This window comes from Schistocerca americana, chromosome 5 (assembly GCF_021461395.2).
Source record: "Schistocerca americana isolate TAMUIC-IGC-003095 chromosome 5, iqSchAmer2.1, whole genome shotgun sequence".
NCBI classification, from domain to species: domain Eukaryota; kingdom Metazoa; phylum Arthropoda; class Insecta; order Orthoptera; family Acrididae; genus Schistocerca; species Schistocerca americana.
In genome coordinates this window covers 401,631,335-401,655,722 of record NC_060123.1, presented here as the reverse complement: position 1 = coordinate 401,655,722, position 24,388 = coordinate 401,631,335, and the positions used below count along the sequence as shown (strand labels likewise).

At 38.2% G+C, this 24,388-nt stretch overlaps 1 protein-coding gene across 2 annotated transcripts in view; it reads right to left on the bottom strand.

Moving 5' to 3' along the window:
• LOC124615922 (peptidylprolyl isomerase domain and WD repeat-containing protein 1) overlaps positions 1–24,388 on the bottom strand; it is a 111,235-nt gene that overhangs the window by 7,521 nt on the left and 79,326 nt on the right. For both annotated transcript variants that reach the window (XM_047144105.1, XM_047144106.1), the window contains exons 10-12: positions 14,743–14,879; positions 5,349–5,446; positions 931–1,119 (exon numbers count right to left, since the gene is read on the bottom strand). In XM_047144105.1, coding sequence (XP_047000061.1) covers positions 931–1,119; positions 5,349–5,446; positions 14,743–14,879 — 424 coding nt within the window. The remainder of the gene's footprint in view (positions 1–930; positions 1,120–5,348; positions 5,447–14,742; positions 14,880–24,388) is intronic.

Genomic DNA, 24,388 nt, shown 5'->3' with positions numbered 1-24,388 from the left:
CATAAATGAAACTGCCTTCAATACAGGCTGGCGTGTGTTTTGCCATGTCTACTACAATAGCTCTGCCATGTAAAAATGAATGGAGAGTCAGCTAGCCCTCACAGTTCATCTTTGTGTAGAAGCAAATAGTAAAATACTTTTGTGATGAAGTTGGGTAGTAGGGGAAGAAGATATGCTTTTGGGAATTGGGGGCAGACATCAAGCAGATATATTGCAGCCATATTTACTTTTTCCTCAGTGTTGGAATAAACCCTTTCTGCAGTTTAATAAGGACTGTATGAGGAAGAAACAGAGAAAGGACTGAGGATTCTATTTTGCCAAATCTTTTATATAGTTCACAGCCATGACTAAAAAATAGTGTCACAACTGCCACTACACCAACAAAACAGCAAAACTTACTGTGAGATAGGATGAGAGCCAAACAAACCCAAGTTATATAGTGCTTGCAGAAGCCACAGTGTTTTCAGTAGTGCTCAGCAGTGCATAGTCTGTTGTTTAGCAGCATCACTGGCAATAACTTCTGAAATGTGCAACAATTATGTAATGGTTAAGAAGTCTGTACTGCAGATACTGGGGCATGGGGAGGTGCCAAGTGCCCCTATTCCATCCACCCCCCCCCCCCCCCCCCAAGACTTTGTAGATACCAATGTTCTCTGGGTAGAGCTGATGAAAAGAACAAGGAAGAGAAGAGGGTAGGGTGGAGGAGAGTGAGCGATGAAAATGGAAAGGAAAGGAATTTGGCATCAGAAAGAGCTCATCTCAATTACCACTCAATGCCTCCACTATACAGCAACTAGGAATCTTCTCTCAGTCCACTTTTTCACTCCAGTGAGAGACTGACATCATAATATTGATAATAAATTTGTATTTTGAAAAAACATCATGCAAAAATGTGGTAAACAAGTGATTCAAATAAAGAGCTTATACTACCTGTGGGGTCACCAGTCTGCACCATGAAGCCTTTAATTACCCTATGAAATATGTGTCCATTATAGTAACCATTCTTGCTGTGTACACAAAAGTTTTCAACAGCACGTGGACATTCTTTTGAAAATAATTTCACATGAATATCCCCCATTGCAGTATGAATGATAGCACTGTCATAGATGCGCTGAACACCTGATTAATAAAAAGAAAATAATTTTATACTATGCTGCCAAGCAATATACTGCATCAAAAACTAGCAAATTATATCTTATTCTAATTGCGTAATGTCAAACAGTATCTCATGAAAGATAATAAAAAAAAATTTTTTTCACAGTATTACGCAACACGTAAGGAATTCACACACAACAATAAAAATTACCTAGCTTGTATTTTGTGAAGAAAGGCATAACGGTAAAAACTGAAAATTAACTGACTTGAAACCAGTCAATTTTTTTTAATGTCATGTTTAGTTTACACACAAAAGTACATACTTTAATATCAATAAAAAGGTTTTTGAGTGTGTGACCATGTCACAGTGCAAAATGTTCCAGCTACTACTGTATGTGGGCTCCATTACTGTAACAATGGATGTCACAGAAATAGTGACTGACACATTAGGACATTTTACCTCATGATTTGGACACACACCCTGAGGACTTTTAGTCTTTAAAACAGGCTGTGAAACAGACAGTGTCTGATAAGAGAGAAAACTTAGTGTTCTAAGTCAACGTCGGAGATAAAAAAGAAGTAAAAAAGGCAAAGAAATAAAACAAAAAATTAAGTGAGAAATCCACAATATTTTTCAATTGAATGAGCAATGACAGTTGTAGTTCACTGTTCTGTCAACACAGAAGTCACCAGAGACAGAACACTAAATCAGTTGGTAAGACAGGCGTGGTAAATGAATAGCTGTGGCCTGATTAGGGAAAACCGTGAAACAGTTAAATCACAGTTTATTTATTTTAGCCATATACATATTCTACAGACCCTTGTATGCATGTGAGATGCTAGGATGTGGATTGGTTTAAAGAATATATAAATGTGAATCACATAGAATGTGCAAGAAGGGAAAGTACACTCAATTTACAAAAATGTTGCAGGGAAAATAACAACATGACACTAGAACAAAACATAAGCAAAAAAAAGGGCATCCTACAAGGATTTGCACATCTCGTATAATTCAGACAAAAAGAAAAAAAAAAGTATGCATAAAAAAGCTATGCGTCTCTGTTGATAAATTCACCAACTGAATAAAATATTTTATCAAGAAAATATATCTTTATTTTATTTTTAAATACTGCACTGTTACCATATAGACCTTTCATACTATTTGACAATGAATTACATACTTTAATACTGAAATACTATACATCTTTCTGCATCCCAAGTTAATTTTTAAAATCACAATGGAAGTCAGCCTTTCTTCTTGCATTGTGATCATGGTATATTTCATTGGTTTCTTAGTGCACAGGATCTTTCCAGTAAATATCCCAAGTTTCTTGAAGAGATTACAACAACGGAACTAGGCACATTGTTCAGATTACCTTTTTCTACAGAAAGAAAATTGTCTATGATGTGGGTGAATTGCCCCAGAAGATAATTCCACAGCACATAACTTCATGACACAGATGTCTCAAATATGAGGTTGTTCGAACAACAAAAGTAGCCAAGGACAACGTTTACATGGTCTGCATGACACAATGTTCTCAGCTAACCCTGCTATCTATGTGGAGACCTATGAATTTGGTGCAGTATACCCTTTAAACGTGCTGACTGTCAGGTACAATAGGCAACTCTGGTGGAAATTTATGATAGGAGCTGAACTGGATGTAATTAGTTTCGCTCAGTAGACAGTGAGTTACTTTGAACCCACTGTGGACCAAGGACAGATCCCTGGGGCACTCTATGGAGTGCTGTGCTCCAGTCAGCCTCTTCCCTCTCAACAGCTTTGCTATTTTCATCTAAAACTAACTTCTGCTTCCTGTCTTGGAGATAGAATTTAAACCAGTCACCAACTGCCCCTCTAGTTGAGAAGTATTTTGTGATCCACATAGTCTTAGAAAGAATAACAAAATATTCCAATTGGCTTAATTTTTCTCCTAGGGATTCCAATACATAATTTGTGAAAGAAAATACAGCTTCAGTCGTGGATATACCTTTCCAGAAACCAAATTGTCTTTCACTGAAGATGTCAAAATTTTTGAGATACCTCACAATTCTAACATATAGTACTTTTTCGAGGACTTTCATGAATGTGGTCACGAAATAAACAGGACAATAGTTTGTGACTTGTGTTATGTCTCTCTCTCTGTGAAGAGGCTTCACTGTAGCAAGCTTCATTCCATCTGGGAATGTGCAATTGATCTGAACAATATTTTAGAAGTTTACTGGAAATATTACTTACACCTGGTGTTCCTCTGCTTTTTAAAGAGTCAGTGGATTTCCTTACTTCATTTCTAGTTATCATCAGTATTTCAGAAAATGTCTTTGGTTTTACAGGGACTGTTGGTACCTGTCTCACTACTTGTCATGCATCAGACTGTTTCATTACAGGATTGGTTAATTTTGGAGCTAAAATATATACTTATTGACTGTTTGATTTCTTTGGTTAATATTTTACAGTACTTTTTATAATGATTTATTTGGGTAGTGCTGCCTAAATTTTTTCATGTATTGTAGAATTCTTGTATTTGTTTACAATATATCCTTATCCTCTATGTGATCCATGACTTGTCGTGGTTTCTTTGGGCCAGCTTCTGTAACTTTTTGAGTCACAGACAGGCACTGTGACCCGCCATCTCCTCTATATGGTGAGTAATAATCTATCCTTTTCAAAATATCATCATTATTCCATCTACGACTTTCCATTGTTTAAATTTACCAGGTGTGTAACCTATTACTGTGTGATAGAAAATCTAAATTGAAATCGCCAAGTTCTGTGATATCTATCTTAAATTTAATCAGGTGCTGTAGAAGTGAGTCGAGAAGCTTCAAAAAGAGGCCCCGATTTCTGAAAGTACCCTTTATACCACTGCAATTAATAAGGCAGAATTATTTGAAGGCAGTTCAATGGCAAATGCTTCATATTTTGTTTTAGATGAAAATCACTTACACCAATTGCATTACTCTTGATACAGCTCTTAATAGAAACAGCCACATCACCTCTTTCCCTTTATTTTCTGCAGTATGAAGTTGTCAGATTGTAACCAGGTATTAGAAGTCTTTCTACACACAGCAGACGTGGTACTCAGTGAAGCACAGTACAAGGGCATAGTCACAAACATTGGTTGAGAGTTCATTTAGATCAATACACAAGTCTCTAATATTCTGGTGGAGAATTCCAGCTGATGTTTTCCAGTGTTTTGTCTAAAAAAGGAAATACTAGTTACTGATGGATTCAGGGACGCAGTCTTGTCCTGTGAAGTTGCAAATCATTTTCCTAATGTAGTTTGTGTACATGGAATGCATTTTGTGAGTTCATTTCATGTTTAGTGAGCTGTCTATCTAAGGGTGTTGCTTTGGACTGCACCTTGTTTCTTATTCTTTTATTAATATTACAATTTACTTTGGTTAAATGGTTTGTTAAGATGAAGACTGTGCTTTGTGAAATATATTCAATCAAACACATTTTCTTCAGTCATTTTCACATTCATGAAGCAGTAAAAATTTCTGCATAATACGATGGCCAAATGGTGATTTGAAATCATGAAAATCCCACAGTTTTATGCACTGTGCCACTTTTTTGTTGCATCAGAAACACTTTATGAAACTATGGCTGATGAAAGTGGCACATTTCAACTACTGCCAAGTTTTCTACAAAAGTTAATTAATGGTGCTTATTACTTTCTTAAGAAATTTTACAGAATTGTCAGCATAATCACCAGCTTATTTTTATCTATACTGCATACCAAAACAACTATAAAATAATTTAAAATTTTGTATTTGTGCTTAAAAAACATAAACATGGTTCCTAGTAGGCTGTAACATAGTAGGCTGGAGAGTCTTAAAGTCTTTGGATGAATGAATCAGTGACAACAAATTTCCATGTGTTTGTAAGAAATTTGTCCAGTAATGTCTTATCTTAATGTGAGGTGTGTAAAGTGTTAGTTATACATGTGATGCATGCAGACAATGTAGTGCTTTTCATGTTGGCTTTACAAGTGCTTGACAATGACAAGTAGTCGAAATTAGCTAATCGCATGGTTAAATAAAAATCACGTTACAGTCTACTACGGACCATGTTTACATTTGTTGTGAAATAATTGTTGATTAGATGGAGGATACAGACTTCAGAACATTAACTGTGAACTGAATTCTACCAATTAATAGTTGACTAAAATTCAATTCCAACATCAGGATCAAAAATACTATCTGCACTCTTAATAGGTACAATTAATGTATAATTTAAATTACTGCATTACCTGAGGCTTCTGTTGCAGATATAATGTCTTCCTTTGATGGTTTTTCGTTAAATACATCCCTGTCTGCATCTGGGCTCTTTGCGTCTTCTGGTTCACGCCTAAAATGTCACAGAGAAATACAACATGTTTACAATTTTGAAAACCTGACTTTCCACTTATTAGTCAATGAAATTTAGCTGCAAAGCTGTGTTGTTAAGTAACCAATAACTAGAGAATATGTGTGATCTATCAGCCAGTTGGACGGGTTCTCAACATCGAAACATGTCATATTTAATACTGCAATAATCCTTAATGAGTTTGTTCAATCTATAGTAGCACAATTACGAGGAGTTGGTGAGTAAATAAAACTCCAAAATAATTTCTCTATCCACCAAGATGTTGATTAACAAGAACTGTACTTATAATTGAGAAACCTGTCAACTTTTATCAACTTAACACAAAAACAGGCAAGCTGTAAATGCAGTACAAGCAAAGACAATAACTCAATAGCGCATATGTTGAGCAGCTGACTGGCACATAAACAAGAATAGGAACATAGCACATCAGCTTACAAATCACTCTCATTCTCCAGAGCACTCAGGTAAACACAGGTAAACACATAGCTACATTATCCTGTCAGCCATTACAGCTGAAACAACAGGGCGGTATTATTTTGTGTGTGAACAAAAACACAAATTTATAATATTAATTACTGTATTCCTTTCCTCGATAACATGCCTGCTCACTGCGCATCACCTCTGCTGTACCACAAGTTGCAATACATAACATGTTGTACCAGTATTATTCCATTTGAACAAACTTTACTCTGACTGCTGACCAAATATTTCACACATTTTCAGATGTCATTAGCAGTAAAAATATTAAAATGAATTAACAACAAATACTAACAACATCATCTGCAAATCATGATAGTTAAAAGCAAAACCAAAAGTTTCAATGGCTAATACTACAAATCACACAGATCATGACAGACAATTCTTATATGGTATGAATGAAGGCTAATATTTTTGGGTAGACACACACGTTAGACTAGTTTTCCTGTATTTAATTCTGAAGTCTCGCAAGAGTTTCTTTTTGCGTTTCTGCCAACAGTAAAAACACAAAAGAATCTGTAACTTACTGATGGGACAACCAACTGCTTAACAATCAACTGGCCAGTCGATTGTTTTTTCAGTTGAATGAAAAACCGTATGAAACTAGTCTCTGCAGCAATGTCAGGTACACAAATGTTTTCACTCACTTTCTGGATCTGAGTGGTTTCACTTAATATGAGAAAACCAACTGACATAAGTCTCTGACAGTTGCAACAGTTACATGAATGTTTGCAGTCTGCGCATTTGAGTAATTTCATTTACATATTTTTTTCAGCTTTGATTATGCATGAATCAAGACTAAGGCTGTAAAATTTTTAGAGACAAACGAGATACCTTATTTTGAAGGAGAGGTGAATAAAAATATACTTATAAATCTGAAGTATTCTTAAAAAATATATATTTATGTACTTATATCTTATGTACTTATATCAGATAGATAGATATATTTTTCCCACGTGGAATATTTCCCTCTATTATATTCATATTTATGTACTTAAATAGAAATTTTTTGTATGTCTCTTTCAGTTAACGAATTTCGCCATAGCTCTGTTCATCGAGTTCCAGGTGCTGATGGAACTGCTGGTGTTGTGCGCATGAACCTCCTCCTTGACTTCAACCTAGGTTTTTATGGTTCCTACCCAAACAGCAGGTGTCTGGGATTGATTTCCTGCTTCTTTTTCTCCATATCTGTGACTGGTGCTATTACCCATAATTTAATAAATTTTTGTAACAACAGTTAGTCATAGGGAGACAGTCATGATGCACCCAGTCTCATTCAATGCTATATTCACCTATTAGGCATGTGGGGAATTTTGCCACATTGGAGCTGCAGATTCTGTCGCAGAGAAGCATAGTGCCGGGGCAGACGTGTGGCGGACACTAGACTCTGAGCACCATTGGTGCCAGTAAGTTTACGGATAATGCTGTTCCAGGCTATCTGCTGTTCCAGGCCATATTAATATAGCTTTGTTTCTTGGCAGTGATCTCTGAATGTGAGCAATGATCCAACTGTATTCCCAACTTTTTTGGAGTATTGTAGTTGCGTAGTTGTTGTCCTCCCCACATAATATTTAACTCCATCCTGGTTCCTCAGTTTCTCAGATGCAAGGTATAGACCTGCATCTCTCTGGAATTTGGCTTTAGGTGGTTATCATCATAATACTTGCCGCGATCTTCAAGGGCTATTGGAAGCTTCATCTCCACTTCCCTAAATGTTTTGCCTTGAACTGCAGTTGCTGTGTCGTTTGCACAAATAAATTTTCTTGTTCCACAGTGGACTGGTTGGTCACTTGTGTAGAAGTTGTACAACAGAGGTGCCAATACACTGCCCTTAGGGAGACCATTCTCCAAGATCCTCTGTTGGCTCTTCTTAACATGCTAAATGACAAAAGGAAAAAAAAACCTCCTGTTTTGCAGCAAACATTGGATAAACTGTGTTAAATAGTAGTCTTTTGTAACTGAATGTACCTTTCTAATCAACTTCTTGTGGTTGATGGTATCACATGCTGCTGATTGATCTATGAATAACACTCCCACAACGTGCCCTCTTTTGTGTCCATCTTCTATGTACAGAATCAGGTGAAGGATACGACCACAGCATGACTTTTTTGGGTGGGGGCTGGACTGCTCTCTCTCTCACCCCCCCCCCCCCAACCCCCCCTCCCCCTACTGGTTTATACAAATTACTGATGAATCTGTTTCAGTAATTGCCGAGGTGACCTGAATAGAAAGCACACAAGGCATAATTTTTTAAAATCGTTTGGTCACTTAATCACTTGCTTTTTAAACATATAATGTCACTTGTTGGGAAAATATTTGTCATCATCATTCAGTAATTTTCTTTGAATCTCTTTAATTAATATAGTTTCATAATGTGAATCATCATTTCAGAACAGGATATTGCACTGAATTTATCTTGAGAATCACTTTTTTGCTCCCACAAACTGGTTTCACTCAAAAGAAATGAATGAATAATAATCCTTCTGACGTGTAAAACTACAACCAAATGTGTCAACTGTTTTCCGGGGACAGACTGAATTTACTGTTTTCATTCAGTTGTTCCCTCCACTATTGTAGCTCTTCATTACCGGATCATTTATGACTACAACAGGTGAGTTAACTTTTAGTGAGTCTCCCTGTCTGTATTGTTGCTGTGTGCTTCAGTTCAAAGTTCAAAGAACAGTTTGATGCAGCTCTCCATGCTAGTCTATTAATTGCAAGTTTCTGTCCTACAAACATCTCTCCATTACCAAACTGACAATTCTTTGATGGCTCAGGACATGTCGTATCAACTGATATTCTTTTAGTCAGGTTATGCCATATATTTCCTTTTTCCCCAGTTTTTCCTTTCTCCCCCAGTTTTATTAAGTACTTCCTCACTAGTTATTTGATCTATCCATCTAATCTTCAGCATTCTTCCACAGCATCGTAGTTCAAAAGCTACTATTCTCTACTCATTTCGCTTCCATACAAAGCTTCTCCAGACAAACACTTTCAGAAAGGAATTCCTAATACTTAAATGTATTTTGATGTTAACTAACTAATCTCTCTCTCTCTCTCTCTCTCTCCCTCCCTCCCTCTCTCCTTTTAAATGCTTTGCTTATTGTTAATTAAGGTACTGAGCACCCCCAGGAACCATGGACCTTGCCATTGGTGGGGAGGCTTGCGTGCCTCAGCTATACAGATAGCCATGGCGTAAGTTCAACTACAACAGGGAGGTATCTGTTGAGAGGCCAGACAAATGTGTGGTTCCTTCAGTAGCTGTAGGAGCGACACTCTGGATGACTGACTGCTCTGGCTTTCTAACATCATTCAAAACGGCCTTGCTGTGCTGTTCCTGCAAACAGCTGATAGCAAAGGGAAACTACAGCCGTAATTTTTCGCAAGGGCATGCAGCTTTACTGTATGGTTAAATGATGATCGTATCCTCTTGGGTAAAATATTCTGGAGGTAAAATAGTCCCCATTTGGATCTCTGGGCAGGGACTACTCAGGACATTGTTATCAGGAGAAACAAAACTGGTGTTCTACTGATCGGAGTGTGGAATGTCAGATCAATTAGTAGGGCATGTAGGTTAGAATATTTAGAAAGGCAAATGGATAGTTTGAAGTTAGATATAATGGAAATTAGCGAAGTCCAGTGGCAGGAGGAACAAGACTTCTGGTCAAGTGAATACAAGGATATAAATACAAAATCAGATAAGGGTAATGCAGAAGCAGGCTTAACAATGAATAAAAAACCAGGAACGCAGATAACTACTATGAACAGCATTGTGAACACATTATTGTAGCAAAGATACACACGAAGCCCATGCCAACACAGTAGTACGAGTTTATATGCCAACTAGTTCCACAGAAATGTATGACATGATAAAAGAAATTATTTAGATAGTTAAAGGAGACAAAAATTTAATAGTCATGGGGGACTGGAATTTGATAGTAGGAAAAGGAAGAGAAGGAAAAGTAGTAGGTGATTATGGGCCGGGGGCAAGGAATGAAAGAGGAAGCCACCTGGTAGAATTTTGCACAGAGTACAACTTAATCATAGCTAACACTTGGTTTAATAATCATGAAAGAAGGTTGTATACGTGGAGGAGACCTGGAGACAATGGAAGGTTTCAGATAGATTATGTAATTGTAAGACAGATATTTAGGAACCAAATTTTAATGTGTAAGACATTTCCAGGGACAGATGCGGACTCTGACTACAGTTTATTGGTCATGAACTGTAGATTAAAAATGAAGAAACTGCAAAATGGTGGGATTTTAAGGAGATGGGACCTGGATAAACTGACTAAATCAGAGGTTGTAGAGAGTTTCAGAGAGAATATTAGGGAATGATCGGCAAGAACATGGGAAAGAAACACAGTAGAAGAAGAATGGGTAGCTTTGAGAAAAGAAATAGTGAAGGCTGTAGAGGGTCAAGTGGGTAAAAAGACAAGGGCTAATAGAAATCCTTGGGTAACTGAAGAGATACTGAACTTAATTGATGAAAGGAGAAAATATAAAAATGCGGTAAGTGAAGCACTCTCAAAATTTAGATCAACAGCAACTGCAAAATGGCTAAGCAGGGATGGCTAGGGGACAAATGTAAGTAGGTAGAGGCATATATCACTAGGGGTAAGATAGATACTTCTTACAGGAAAATTAAAGATACCTTTGGAGAAAAGAGAGCCACTTGTATGAATATCAAGAGATCAGATGGAAAACCAGTTCTAAGCAAAGAAGAGAAAGCAGAAGGATGGAAGGAGTACATAGGTGGTCTATACAAGGGTGATGTACTTGAGGGTAGTATTATGGATATAGAAGAGGGCATAGATGAAGATGAAATGGGAGATACGATACTGCATGAAGAATATGACAGAGCACTAAAAGACCAAAGTCGAAACAAGGCTCCAGGAATAGTCAACATTCTATAGAACTACTGATAGCCTTGGGAAAGCCAGTCATGACAAAACTCTTCTACTTGGAGAGCAAGATGTATGAGACAGGCAAAATACCCTCAGACTTCAAGAAGAATATAATAATTCCAATCCCAAAGTAAGCAAGTGTTGACAGGTGTTAAAATTACTAAACTATCAGTTTACTAAATCATGGGTGCAAAATACTAACACAAATTATTTACAGATGAATGGAAAAACTGGTAGAAGCCAACCTCAGGGAAGATCTGTTTGTATTCCATAGAAATGTTGGAACACGCAAAGCACTACTAACCCTATGACTTATCTCAGAAGATAGGTTAAGAAAAGACAAAGCTATGTTTCTAGCATTTGTGGACTCAGAGGAAGCTTTTGACAATGTTGACTGGAATACTCTCTTTCAAATTCTGAAGATGGCAGGAGGAAAATACAGGGAGCGAAAAGCTATTTACAATTTGTACAGAAAACAGATGGCAGTTGCAAGAATTGAGGGGCACAAAAAGGAAGCAGTGGTTGAGAAGGGAGTGAGACAGGGTTGTAGCCTATCCCCAAAGTTATTCAGTCTTTATATTGAGCAAGCAGTAAAGGAGAAAAACAAAAAATTAGGAGTGGCAATTAAAATCCATAGAGAAGAAATAAAAACTTATGTTTGCCGACAACAATGAAATTCTGTCAGAGACAGCAAAGGAACAGGAAGAGCAGCCGAATGGAATGGACAATGTCTTGAAAGGAGGATATAAGATGAGCATCAAGAAAAGCAAAATGAGGATAATGGAATATAGCCGAATTAAATCAGATGATGCTGAGGGAATTAGATTAGGAAATGAGACACTTAAAGTAGTAAAGGAGTTTTGCTATTTGGGGAGCAAAATAACTAATGATGGTTGAAGTAGAGAGGATATAAAATGTAGACTGTCAATCGCAAGGAAAGTGTTTATAAAGAAGAATGCTTAAGATCAGATGGGTAGATCATGTAACTAATGAGGAGGTACTGAACAGAATTGAGGAGATGAGGAATTTGTGGCACAACTTGACAAGAAGAAGGGATCAGTTGGCAGGACACATTCTGAGATATCAAGGGATTGCCAATTTAGTACTGGAGGGAAGGATGAAGGATAAAAATCTTAGAGGGAGACCAAGAGATGAGTACACAAAGCAGATTCAGGATGATGTAGGTTGCAGTAGTTATTCGGAGATGAAGAGGCTTGCACAGGATACAGTAGCCTGGAGAGCTGCATCAAACAAGTCTATCTGAATATCACAACAACAACAAGGTATTGAGATGAATCTGGGTTTTTTAGAGTTGGATTTTTATGTTTGAGGTGCTCCTGGGGTGTCATGCAGTGGCAAAAGATGCCCTTTTGACAAGTTTCAAGTAGTCACTCAGGGTCTGCACCGCTTTGCCATGGGACTCCTCCCTGGCAAAGTTCCATGTTTTTTTTGTCGACACAGAATGTAGAATGAAGAAAAGAGGAGAATCTAATGACAAATTTGTCAGATGCAATGTACTTGTGAAGCTGATTTATAGTCTGGTCAAGAAACCAGATTGTGTCCAGAGTATATAGTCTCTTCTTTATGGTAAAAGCAGTTTTAAGGGAAGAACAGTTGGAAGATTCTGGAGATTCTGTCTGTTATAAAGTAGAACCATACTTCAATACGGCAGAAACCCTCACACTTGGTTCTGATGAAAGATACGAAATGGGGGCAGAAATTCTTGTGTGCATGCAAAAGCATGTTGACGATTTGTCTGTGATGGAAGTATCTTGCTTCTATGGCTATAGATGGCACAACACCTAAAGTTAACCGAAATATCAGTTTCATGGTACTTTTATGAGATGCTAAAATATTTACCTGTTTCACATGAGATTTTGCAATACACTACACTCTCTGTCAAGAGCATTTATGTGGTAAGAGTGTGAACATGAGGGAAGTGACGACTGTACTGACTCGTACAACAAATTTCATCTGCAGTCATACTCTCAAACACCGCCAGTTCCAAGACTTTTAAGAAGGCATGGAAAGCAGTTATGATGATGCGCTGTATTACAGTAAAATACGCTCGATGAGTGAAAGTAAAATCCTTGAGAGATTTTTTGAACTTCATGTTTATGGTCATGAGTGGTAAGCCTACTGTAGAAATGAAAGATGAATGGTGAATAGAAGATTTAGCCTTCCTCTGTGACATTACACACCACATCAATGTGTTCCGGGTATAAACATGTTACTTTCAGAGATGTATGACTGCATTCAGGGGTTCAAGCTGAAACACTCTTTGTGGAATAGACAGCCAGGGAATGGGAACACTGCTGATTTCTCCACAGTTCTTAGCTTTAATGATGGGAGTAGAATAGAATTTTGAACAATATCAAATAATACTCATTGCTCTTCTCCAGGAATCTGAGACTTCTTTCCAGAATTTTGAAAAGTTACAAGAAAAGTTTAATAGATATTTTCATTTCTCTTTTTAGTTGATGTTGACAATGTCTAAACTGAGCAACAGTTAGAACTTATAGACCTATAAGTGTGACTGGCAGTTGCATAATAAGCTTCATAACAAAATTATTCTCATAAACTTTTGTAAGAATTTTTCACAACATAAATTTCCATGACTTCACAAGTCTGCAACTTCAACTACGCTGATGTGTGAACAATTTTTTTCTGCAATGAAGAGAATAAAATCTACCTACTGATGTTCACTACCACACTTCAGCTTAAAAACTTGTATTTATAGCAAAAGCTCTCATAAAGTGGTATCAGACATTGATGCTAAAGCGAAAAGCAAAATTAGTAATACTCATTCCAGTATTTAAACAATGGAAAATCCACAACGGAATGTAACAATATGATGAAAAGGATAGTTGCTACTCATTATACAGTGGAGCTGCTGAGTCGCAAAAAGGCACAACAAAAAAAGTGTCGGAAAGTTAGCTTTTGGCCAACAAGGCCTTCGTCAAAAATAGACAACATACATAGATGCGCACGCAACTCACACACACATATGACCACAGTCTCTATGGTTATTTGTTTGTGAGTTGCATTTGCATCTGTGTGTGTGTGTGTGTGTGTGTGTGTGTGTGTGTGTGCACGCGCGCGCGTGCACATGTGTGTATGTTGTCTATTTTTAACAAAGGCCTTGTTGGCCAAGAGCTATCTTTCCAACAGTCTTTTTGTTGTGGCTTTCTGTGACTCAGCATCTCCACTATATGGTGAGTAGCAACTATCATCCCAAATTTTTTTTTAAATTGTGGTCTTCATTCCAAAGACTGGTTTGATGCCCGTCTCCAAATTACTCTGTCCTGAGAAAGTCTCCTCATCTCTGAATAACTACATACCTACTTCTTTCTGAATCTGCTTACGTTTAATGTTTGAATAAAATGGCAACAAAATGTAAGTTGAAGTCAATTTAAATTTCTTCGTAAAATGGCATTCATCATTAGGCAGCATCAATTGCAAGAAATATCATGTGTTGTATTTAGCTGCCCCTTGGCCTTCATTTCATTAGAGTGGTAAAAGAGATGCAAGTTTTATTTCACTGCCATTTCTCATTAATACAAGAGCCTCAGGAAATAAATGTGCTATTAAATACATTAATGCGTCACTATGAAGCAATACATCTCCATTGAACATTACATTACTGGCCATAGAATTAGACCGGTTGATAAAAGTTTCTTTTCTGAAGCTACATTGTTCTGACTCATCCCTCCTCTCATCACTCCGTCCATCACCATTAGCCACTGTGAGTCGGCTGGTTGCTCACTGCTATCGTGTAAGTACAAGCCAGCTTACAAGCAGTTCAGTGAACAGGCCTGCTCCAGACTAACCCACTACTGCCTCATCTTACACCAATAGAAATCAAATAATTCATGTGATAAATGGGTAGTACCTTGTAAACATATAAAATCGGTTTTTCTTCAATGCAGTGCAGAAGAGTATCGGGTCAGCTCGTATGGAATCAAGGGTTGGATTTTCTGATGCTTCCATTTCCACTGTAACAGCAGCTTTAGACTTTCTTCCTCTTCCCTGAAAATGTCAAAGATGTTTATAAGATAAATATTCTGTGAGTAAGTGCATTACTAATCAGAATATTTTACCAACATAGCAAATACAAAATATAATTGTCTTATACTATTTTCATATCTAGCATCTGATAAGTTCTTGAAAATAAAAAGTTTTGCCACAGCTTCTAGTTAATCTGATACAAAAGACAATAGTTAAAAAATCATGATGAAAAATCAACAGTTACAATCAGAATACACATGCTGCACTTAAGGAAATAGGCCATTTGGAAATTCTGTGATTGAAAAATGAAAAGTGGTGGTCTCTCTTTCAGCTTTCTTCTTCAAATCATCTGTTTATATTCTAGAGGATTTTTCTGAACCACACTTTTCTACTATTACATTCCTCACATAAACAAATTTTTAAACAAACCTTTTCACAATAGGATGTCTTCCTACTGTTGACTTTGCAAGCACAATTTATAGCTTCATCTGTGATGACACATATTTCAGTATAGCTCACTTATAAATATGAAGGGACAAGTGATGAAATGTCTACTCCCTTGTCTTTTGTCTCATGTTCCTTTCCATTGCAGAATGATGACTCTGTCCTCCGAAGATAGCTTCTTGGTGAAGGGTTCATCTGGTTAATCACTTAAATGGGCTGCACCCTGAAGGAAATCTCAGCTGCTAATCAAATTTTTCTACATTGTCTACTACAAGTATCTTCTTTATTCAATGACTCTTAGTCTCATAGGTAATCTGTTCAGAAAAAGTTTTACGGCACCTGCATATCTGTGAACATGTGTGTGCTTAGATTCAAGGGGAGCACAGAATGAAAGAATACCTCACTAAACAGCGTCACTGTGAATAAAAACGAAACAATAACCATAATAAACACTGTCAATTCAAAAGAGCACATCTTTGCATATTTTTCAAGTAAAAATCCACTAATCGATAACATGGAATACCACGCTGCACCATCCTGTGCACTGTAACATGCTTGGATCCTCCATGGCATGCTGTACACAAGGAAGTCAAGACATTGCTGCTTAAGCTTTTCCCACTCTTTGACAGTCACCCTCCTGAGGTCTTACAATTTACGAGGAGGGTTCCTGTGATGACATGCTGTGAATTTCAGTAGAACTAATTAAATTCAGTTGAATCATACCTCCTGGGGAAAGACGTTCACAGAGTAGAGCTTGCGTGTTTGTGCATTTGAAAGATGAAATCATTGCTGAAATGTTGACATAGGTGTGAAGATCATGCCCCAATATTGCACAGCCCTCAAATTATAATAGTGTCTTGAAGCACCTGACATCCATACATGATACTGGTCCAAACATGACTGAAACCACCTCTCTGACCCCATGGACTGTATGCTTGAGATAGGTATAGGTACCTGGCAGCCTCCACACTGTTTTAGAACATTCATCTAGACACTGGACTCGCATTCGGGAGGACGACGGTTCAATCCCGCGTCCGGCCATCCTGATTTAGGTTTTCCGTGATTTCCCTAAATCACTCCAGGCAAATGCCGGGATGGTTCCTTTCAAAGGGCACGGCCGACTTCCTTCCCCGTCCTTCCCTAATCCGATGAGACCGATGACCTCGCTGTCTGGTCTCCTTCCCCAAAACAACCAACCAACCAACATTCATCAAATGTCAAGCAATTTTAGCATTATTTGGTGAAGAACATGATCAAAGTGCCAATGCAGGCATTCCTCTCTCCATCTTCTTCACATGGTTTTTACTGTCATTTGAAAGGAATACCTGGAGGCCAAGTTGATTGTGCGGAGTTGGCTGCATACTTTGTGGGGCCAACACAGCTCTCACAGTTGCTTCCCTTCCAAGGGGAGCATACAGTATTGTTTTGCCTTCTTGATATATATATATATATATATATATATATGCCACCACTTTCGCTTGGTAAGTTACATCATCTTTGTTTTTAGATATATATATATTTTCCACGTGGGAAAAATATATCTAAAAACAAAGATGATGTAACTTACCAAGCGAAAGTGGTGGCATGTTGATAGACACACAAACACATAAAATTCAAGCTTTCGCAACCAACGGTTGCTTCATCAGGAAAGAGGGCAGAAGAGCGAAAGACGAAAGGATGTGGGTTTTAAGGGAGAGGGTAAGGAGTCATTCCAATCCCGGGAGTGGAAAGACTTACCTTAGGGGGAAAAAGGACAGGTATACACTCACACACACACACACACACACACACACACACACACACACACATATCCATCTGTACATACACAGACACAAGCAGACATTTGCAAAGCCAAAGAGTTTAGGCAGAGATGTCAGTCGAGGCAGAAGTACGGAGGCCAAATGCCTGCTTGTGTCTGCATACGTGCAGATGGATACGTGTGTGTGTGTGTGCGCGAGTGTATACCTGTCCTTTTTTCCCCCCTAAGGTAAGTCTTTCCACTCCCGGGATTGGAATGACTCCTTACCCTCTCCCTTAAAACCCACATCCTTTCATCTTTCCCTCTCCTTCCCTCTTTCCTGATGAGGCAACAGTTTGTTGCGAAAGCTTGAATTTTGTGTGTATGTTTGTGTATCTATCGACCTGGCAGTGCTTTCGTTTGGTAAGTCACATCATCTCCAGACCATCACACAGGAATTCCAAGCTGCATCAGGATCCATTGCAAGTACTATGAAAGTTAGGTGGGAGGTGAGAAAACTTGGATTTCATGGTCAAGTGGCTGCTCGTAAGCCACACATCACACTGGTAAATGCCAAACAATGCCTCACTTAGTGTAAGGAGCATATACATTGGACGACTGAAAAAAACGTTGTGTGGAGTAATGAATCATGATACACAATGTGGTGATCTGATGGCAGGGTATGGGTATGGCGAATGCCCGGTGAACGTCATCTCTCAGCATGTGTAGTGTCAACAGTAAAATTCGGAGGCAGTGGTGTTATGGCGTGGTCGTGTTTTTCATGGAGGGGGCTTGCACCCTTTGTTGTTTTGCATGGCACTATCACAGCATAGGCCTACATTGATGTTTTGCGGACCTTCTTGCTTCCCACTGTTGAAGAGCAATTCAGGGATGGCAGTTGCGTCCTTCAACACGATCGAGCACCTGTACATAATGCACAGCCTGTGGCAGAGAGGTTACACAGCAATAACATCCCTATAATGGATTAGCCTGTACCGAGTCCTGACCTGAATCCTATGGAACACCTTTGGGATGTTTTGGAATGCCGACATCATGTTAGGCCTCACCGACTGACATCGATACCTCTCCTCAATGCAGCACTCCGTGAAGAATGGGCTGCCATTCCCCAAGAAACCTTCCAGCACCTGATAGAATGTATGTCTGCTAGAGTGGAAGCTGTCATCAAGGCTAAGGGTGGGCCAACACCATATTGAATTCCAGCATTACCGCCACGAACTTATAAGTGTCCAGATACTTTTAATCACATAGTGTATGTTGAAAAATGTTATTTGTTGACTACAAAATCAAACATAATCCATTCAATCTCTGGTTTGCCTAATGATTTCCTGAAACTTAATGCCAATTTGACAGTTTTATGCACTACTGATAGAAAAAACATTACATACACCTGTAGTAAACAAGTTATTTCTGGAGCTCTTAGTCTGATCTACTATAAAAATTTCTATTTTTTTCCCTAGAACAGTTTGTTTGAACTCTGCCCATGGGGCATAGTCACCTGCAAGCACCCATCATCTCACTCAGGGGCAGCCGCAAGTGTTCAGGTCGCTTGCCAGGTGGTATTACTCACTGCATTCACGCCTGGTTTCTTGTACCCCTGCCCATGAACACATAGCCAAAGCATACGATCACGTATGATACAGTCCAACTCCCTAACTGTCAAGGCATCAGCTGTTTGTCAACCCTGTCCATCGATACCTAGCTGCCTGCACGCCGGCTTCAAGATGGAATGGCCTTTTCTAGAACTTCACAGGCTATGGAAGTGTTATGAGCTGTCACAATGACTGTGACTAATGTGATGTTAAGGTGATGCTGTCATGGCAGACTATCAGCAAGGAGAAATTGCCAGTGTCTATATTGTTGGTGTATCACTAACAATAGTCACAAATATTTTAGGATTATCCTCTAGAGTATATCTAGTGTTATGACAGTTTACAGACTTCTTATGATAATTACTTGTGAAACACAAGAACACAAGACAAATTAAACTTACTGATGGATACAGATAAAATTAGAGAGGATTCTTCCCTTTCAAAATCATCATAGTACTAAAAACTGACAGCTACATGTTGGTAATAATTGTATTTTTGTGTTGGTACGCCGTTGTAATTTGTTGTTTAAAGTCCCTAATTTTTCTATGTAATTATCTTGGAATAGAGTGATCTGTGCTCCCAACAATAAGGTGTATGTGTATTTGATTAATTAATAAAATGACTTTATATTCTCTTAAAAAGACTGACAGGAGTTGTGGCATATAGCTGGCACCGTACAGTCCAGCCACATTCTACGCAACAGAGTGCTTTTCTGACCTGTGAAGATGCCCTGCACCTTGATCGCAGCTCACCTTGCCTGCGACAGCCACTCCAGTATACGAAGCTGCAACATCCACTGGATACATCCAGCACTAGCTTGTGTCCGCGAGCCATGTCACACTAGACAACTTCCTGGTATTCTTCTGCCAGGCACTTTCATAGGACACCACCGACAGCTTGCCAGTCAGTGCAAATTCCAGTCCCAACCTCAATATCTCGACGCTATATCAGAAGTGAAGCCAGTCTACTTGACAGAGTGCAGCGCTCATCAGAAATATCGCCAGTGCCACGTATACAGTCAATACCTATGGCAGCGTTTCCCAATGCTGACTGACAGTGTACTCTGTTTGTACATTCAGGAACTGCTCTCATGTTTGTTACAAAACTTCATTAGATCACGACAGTCTAGATATTGCTTTTACTTGGAAACTGTTTCAGTTGCTAACGGTTATTTTACATTTTCTCTGTAGTAATAAAGTTCTACTGTTGTGGCTTCTTGAACACCCTTCTCTACTTGTGGGTGCACCTCTCACAATGGGATACTATAGAGTCAATATCAAATAGGTCACGTATCCAGAAGAAATTACAAAGAGAGAATAATGAAGTTTCCGCATTCACGAGATACCATGTGCTCAGAAGCTGAAAAAAATCAAGACCGCTTCTGTCTGCATCATATATCGTTGTTATTATTAGTCGAGAATAATGGTGTGTGTGTGTGTGAACTAACTGAATGTAACTAAGGTGGCTTTCCGCGGACAACCACTCTTTAATTATGAAAAGCTGATGGGTATGGTTAACTACAACAACTGGAAATTTACCACTGAAATATACCTGAAACAGAGAGACATGGGACACACTTGCTGCTACTGATAATGATCTGAAGAATGTACAGGAAGCATGATAGAAATTATGCTTAACTTTAAATTCATCTGCGTTTTCAAAACTATATAGAGCAGCAACTGCAAGAGGGGCACGACACAAGTTATAGGCAGCATTTAAAGATAAGTGTTTATCTAGTTATATTTTCTTGCTACAAAGTTAGATGTATATACCATTGACTTCTGAGAAAAATATGGAAGAGTATTTGTCAAAAGCTGAGGCTTACTCCACAACTTCAAACACTGATAAGAAAAAATATAATGATTTAGTAGTAGCAACCTTGCTAAGTGGACTACCATCAGATTTTCATATCCTGATTATGGCAATTGAGAAGGCAGGTGACAATATTGCCAGTGATTTATTATATCGGCGATTGTTTCAAGAATCAACAGAATGTGAGAGTCCTTCTACAAATGGAGCTTTAACTTTGGCATTGGCAGCTTCGAAGCTGTTCAGTTTGCACTTTAGCTTGATGAGTACAGGACAGGTTGTCAGCACTGTTTTCCATTTATGGAAGAAGCACATGTATCTTATTTGATATTCATTCAGTCATGATCATTGAAAAAGCACAATTGATTTTAATAATGACAGGGCCTGTGCAAACCAAAAACTACCAAAATTTGAAGAATAATCATGAGGCATGAAATTTCAAGTTGATAAAATGCTATAAATGTCAGAAAATTGGTCATACAGTGAATGAGTGTAAAACTGAGAATAAACCAAATGTTGCAAGTACTTTGAAAACTGAAAATAAAAATGCATAGATGGCTCTTACTGCCTCTTCACATTATGGTGATTGCAGGTATGTAGATTCTGGATGACATGAACACATGACAAATAATACTCTCTTGATGATTTAGAATCAACTACAGTTATGAAGGAAGGAAGGAAGATTAGAGGTTAATATCCCATTGACAACAAAAAGGAAGGAATATTATAGGTTAATATCCCATTGACAACAAAATCATTACACACAGAGTACAAGCTTGTGTTATAGAAGGATAGGGAGGAAAATTGGCATTGCCCAATCAAAGGGACCAACATGGCATTTGGCTTAACTGATTTAGAGAAATCACGGAAAACCTAAATCTGGGTGGCCAGATGGGGATTTGAACTGTCATCATCCTGAATGTAAGTGCAGTGTACTCATCACTGAGCCAACTTGTTCAGTACACAATTACAGAAGTTAAGAGCAGCAGGCCTTGGGGTGATCATACAAGGCGCATTCTTCTTTAAGTTACCACTTATGACAAGAATAAACAAATAACAATTAACAAAGTTGCAAATGTTCCAGGTCTTGAATAAAATTAACTGTAGGTTAGTCAAACAATTAGATGTGGCTTAAGTTTAGTGTTCCATGGTAAAATAGTATAAGAATTACATAGTCATTTCTGAAATACCAACTGAGGCTGCATCTCAAGTAGGTGTCACTTATTGATTAGTTCATCATCGTGCAAATATTGTAAACAATTACAAATTGGGGCATTAAAGATTGACATCTACATGTGTTTGAATCATGTAAGCATACATTTACTAAAAGACAAAAATGACAGAGGGACTGAACCCAATGAACATAAAATAAGAAGCATGTATTTCTTCCATAATAGGAAAGCAGCCCTGGCAGCCTCTAATGCTTTGGACAACTTAAAGTGGTGAAGTATGTGTGTAAACTCCAACTTCTTCAACAATACGACTTACCTGAGATTGTCAGCTGATTTTACTAGCTGGTTAGCTTTTTCTCTTCTTCTCTGTAGTATATGTGCTAGGAACATGAATTTCTCAAGGCTCTTTCCACTTATAAAAATAAACAGATGTATGCAGTTTCTTTTGCTTCACTTAACAATGTATATTTAAACATCAAACTTTTACAAATCTCATTCTCCACATAAACAAACACTGTCAAGTAAGTCTCCTCGTGTATCCAAAGGTTAGAAACAAAGTTCATTTAGACATAAGAGAATAAGCCCAAAGACAGGAAACCCTTCCCACCCCCCTTCCCCAGGATCCCTACCTCGCAGGTACTTGAGTGAGATGCCGGAGGAGGTTTGGTGTTAAATCGTCTCCTACAGAATAGACATTCCCACCTTCACCCTTGAGGTCCCTGAAGGAAAGCTTAGCAACCTTATGGAAACGGCAAGTGATAGAGAATCACACACACTAGTTTGTGAGGGTCATCTGAAAGGTGTGGTGTGTGCTTTGTGTTAGTCATGATTTATATGTTTTCGTAAAACATGCTTTTACCCACAATACCCACCCTTTTCAAAACTGATACTAACCCTCCCACCTACATCACACCTCATAAAAGGTATAAAATATTCTATACAAAGCAGAAAATCTACATACTATGTTATTACAGTTGTTTAATTAGTCATCAAACATTATATGTTCTGCTAACTTAATATTTCCTTCAATTCACTAAGAAAACTATGCATCAAGAAATATAAACTGTAACTCTGGCCCGATTATGGTGGTACATTTGTCAAAGAATAACGCAGGTGTCCTAAGGCCAGCTCAGCAAGGACAGAAACCTCGTGTAGAGCAAAAGGGCAAAAGCTGGCTTCATTATAAACATTCAGTATGAGAATACTATTCCCATGACTTTGAAATTATTTGACAAAGAAAGGGATCACCAGGCAGCCTTCACGAAAACCAGTGTTGAGGTTATCGTAATGTCACCTCGTATCATCATTATATACAAAACTGATAATGTTGGTTTCACCCAGACCTCTACACACAGGTTTGCAAAGAAACTGGTGAAGAGATTACATACTAGGATCATTCCAAGCAAAAATATGACCTAATTATACGTGGAGACCACGCCGATCGAAACCAAGGGAGATAAGAGCTGACCACGTGCACCTAATATATCTTGTCCCAAGGCTGTGCCAAATGATGGAGATCGAAGACAACATGTGTGCTAATTTCCACTTGAGCAAAGTCGGGACAAGTCTGGATTGGGGACAGGTAGGTGCGAATGCACTTTGCAAAATCCTACCTCCTGCATGCTCTTGCAGGGACATAAGAGCAGTACCAGAAGCACTTATGCAGACACTTCTTTAGTACCACAAGAGATTATATATGGAGGTAGAGGTTGTTAGAAGTCTAACTGACTGGAACAAGGAAATCTCTTACCAAGTGCAATTTTGGATGACATAATCACAAATTCTCACTGGTATGGTTTCTTCCATTACCTCTAAGTAGGGGATGATAGAACAGTTTAAGAATTTGAGGGAATTCAGTGCAGGAAAATTATTACAGAAGAAACACTAAAAACAACTTGGGACCTGACTGTCATCACTCTGCCCATTAACTCAGAATTTTAACATTGCTGGGGGATATGTACAACTTTACATCTTTTACACTGTACTTTCCCTTTTCTGATCCAGTAGTAGGATCCACTAAAAATAATCCCTTGCACTCAGTATGGTCCTTCATATTTCTGTTTCGTTCTTCAGGGCAGAGCTTTGAAGATAGTTCAATAGCTTTTTCATTGTGTTTACTCACTCTTTGTTATGCTTTTTCAACTGAATTCTTAGAAACTATTTCCTGATTTAGTTTGTAATCGACAGTAGGTTGTTCAGGCCAATTAAAACATTAAAGGAGAGGTTCTCCTACAACAGGTTTGCCTATTACTTCTAAAGATGTCAACCCTGTCAACAAAAGTGGCAATTCATTTAGAATAAGTTCAAAGTCTTTAATTTTCGTTGCCCATAAAGTATGTTTTTCATGGCAGTAGGTACGGCATAGTTTTCCAATTTCTTTCATTACTCATTCACACAGATTCGAGGACAGGTTATAGTTGGATATTAGCACTTGACGAATACCTTCCCACGCTAGAAATTCTTTAAATTGTTATTCACGAATTGTGGGCCATTGTCTGTAAGAAGCCATTTTGGTTTACCTACTTCCAGAAAGTATTGTTGTAAACAGTGTATAACTGTCTGCATATTGGCTCTTTTGATTGGATATAGTTTAACATATTTTGACCAACACCCCATGGTGACCAAAATGTATGACATTTCTCCTTTTCCTTTGGGAACTGGTCCAAAAAAATCTTCTGCTGTGAGATCATGCAAAGACTTAGGAATAATCAGATACATTTTGTACTTCATATGAGTATTATTCTCTTTCACTTTCTG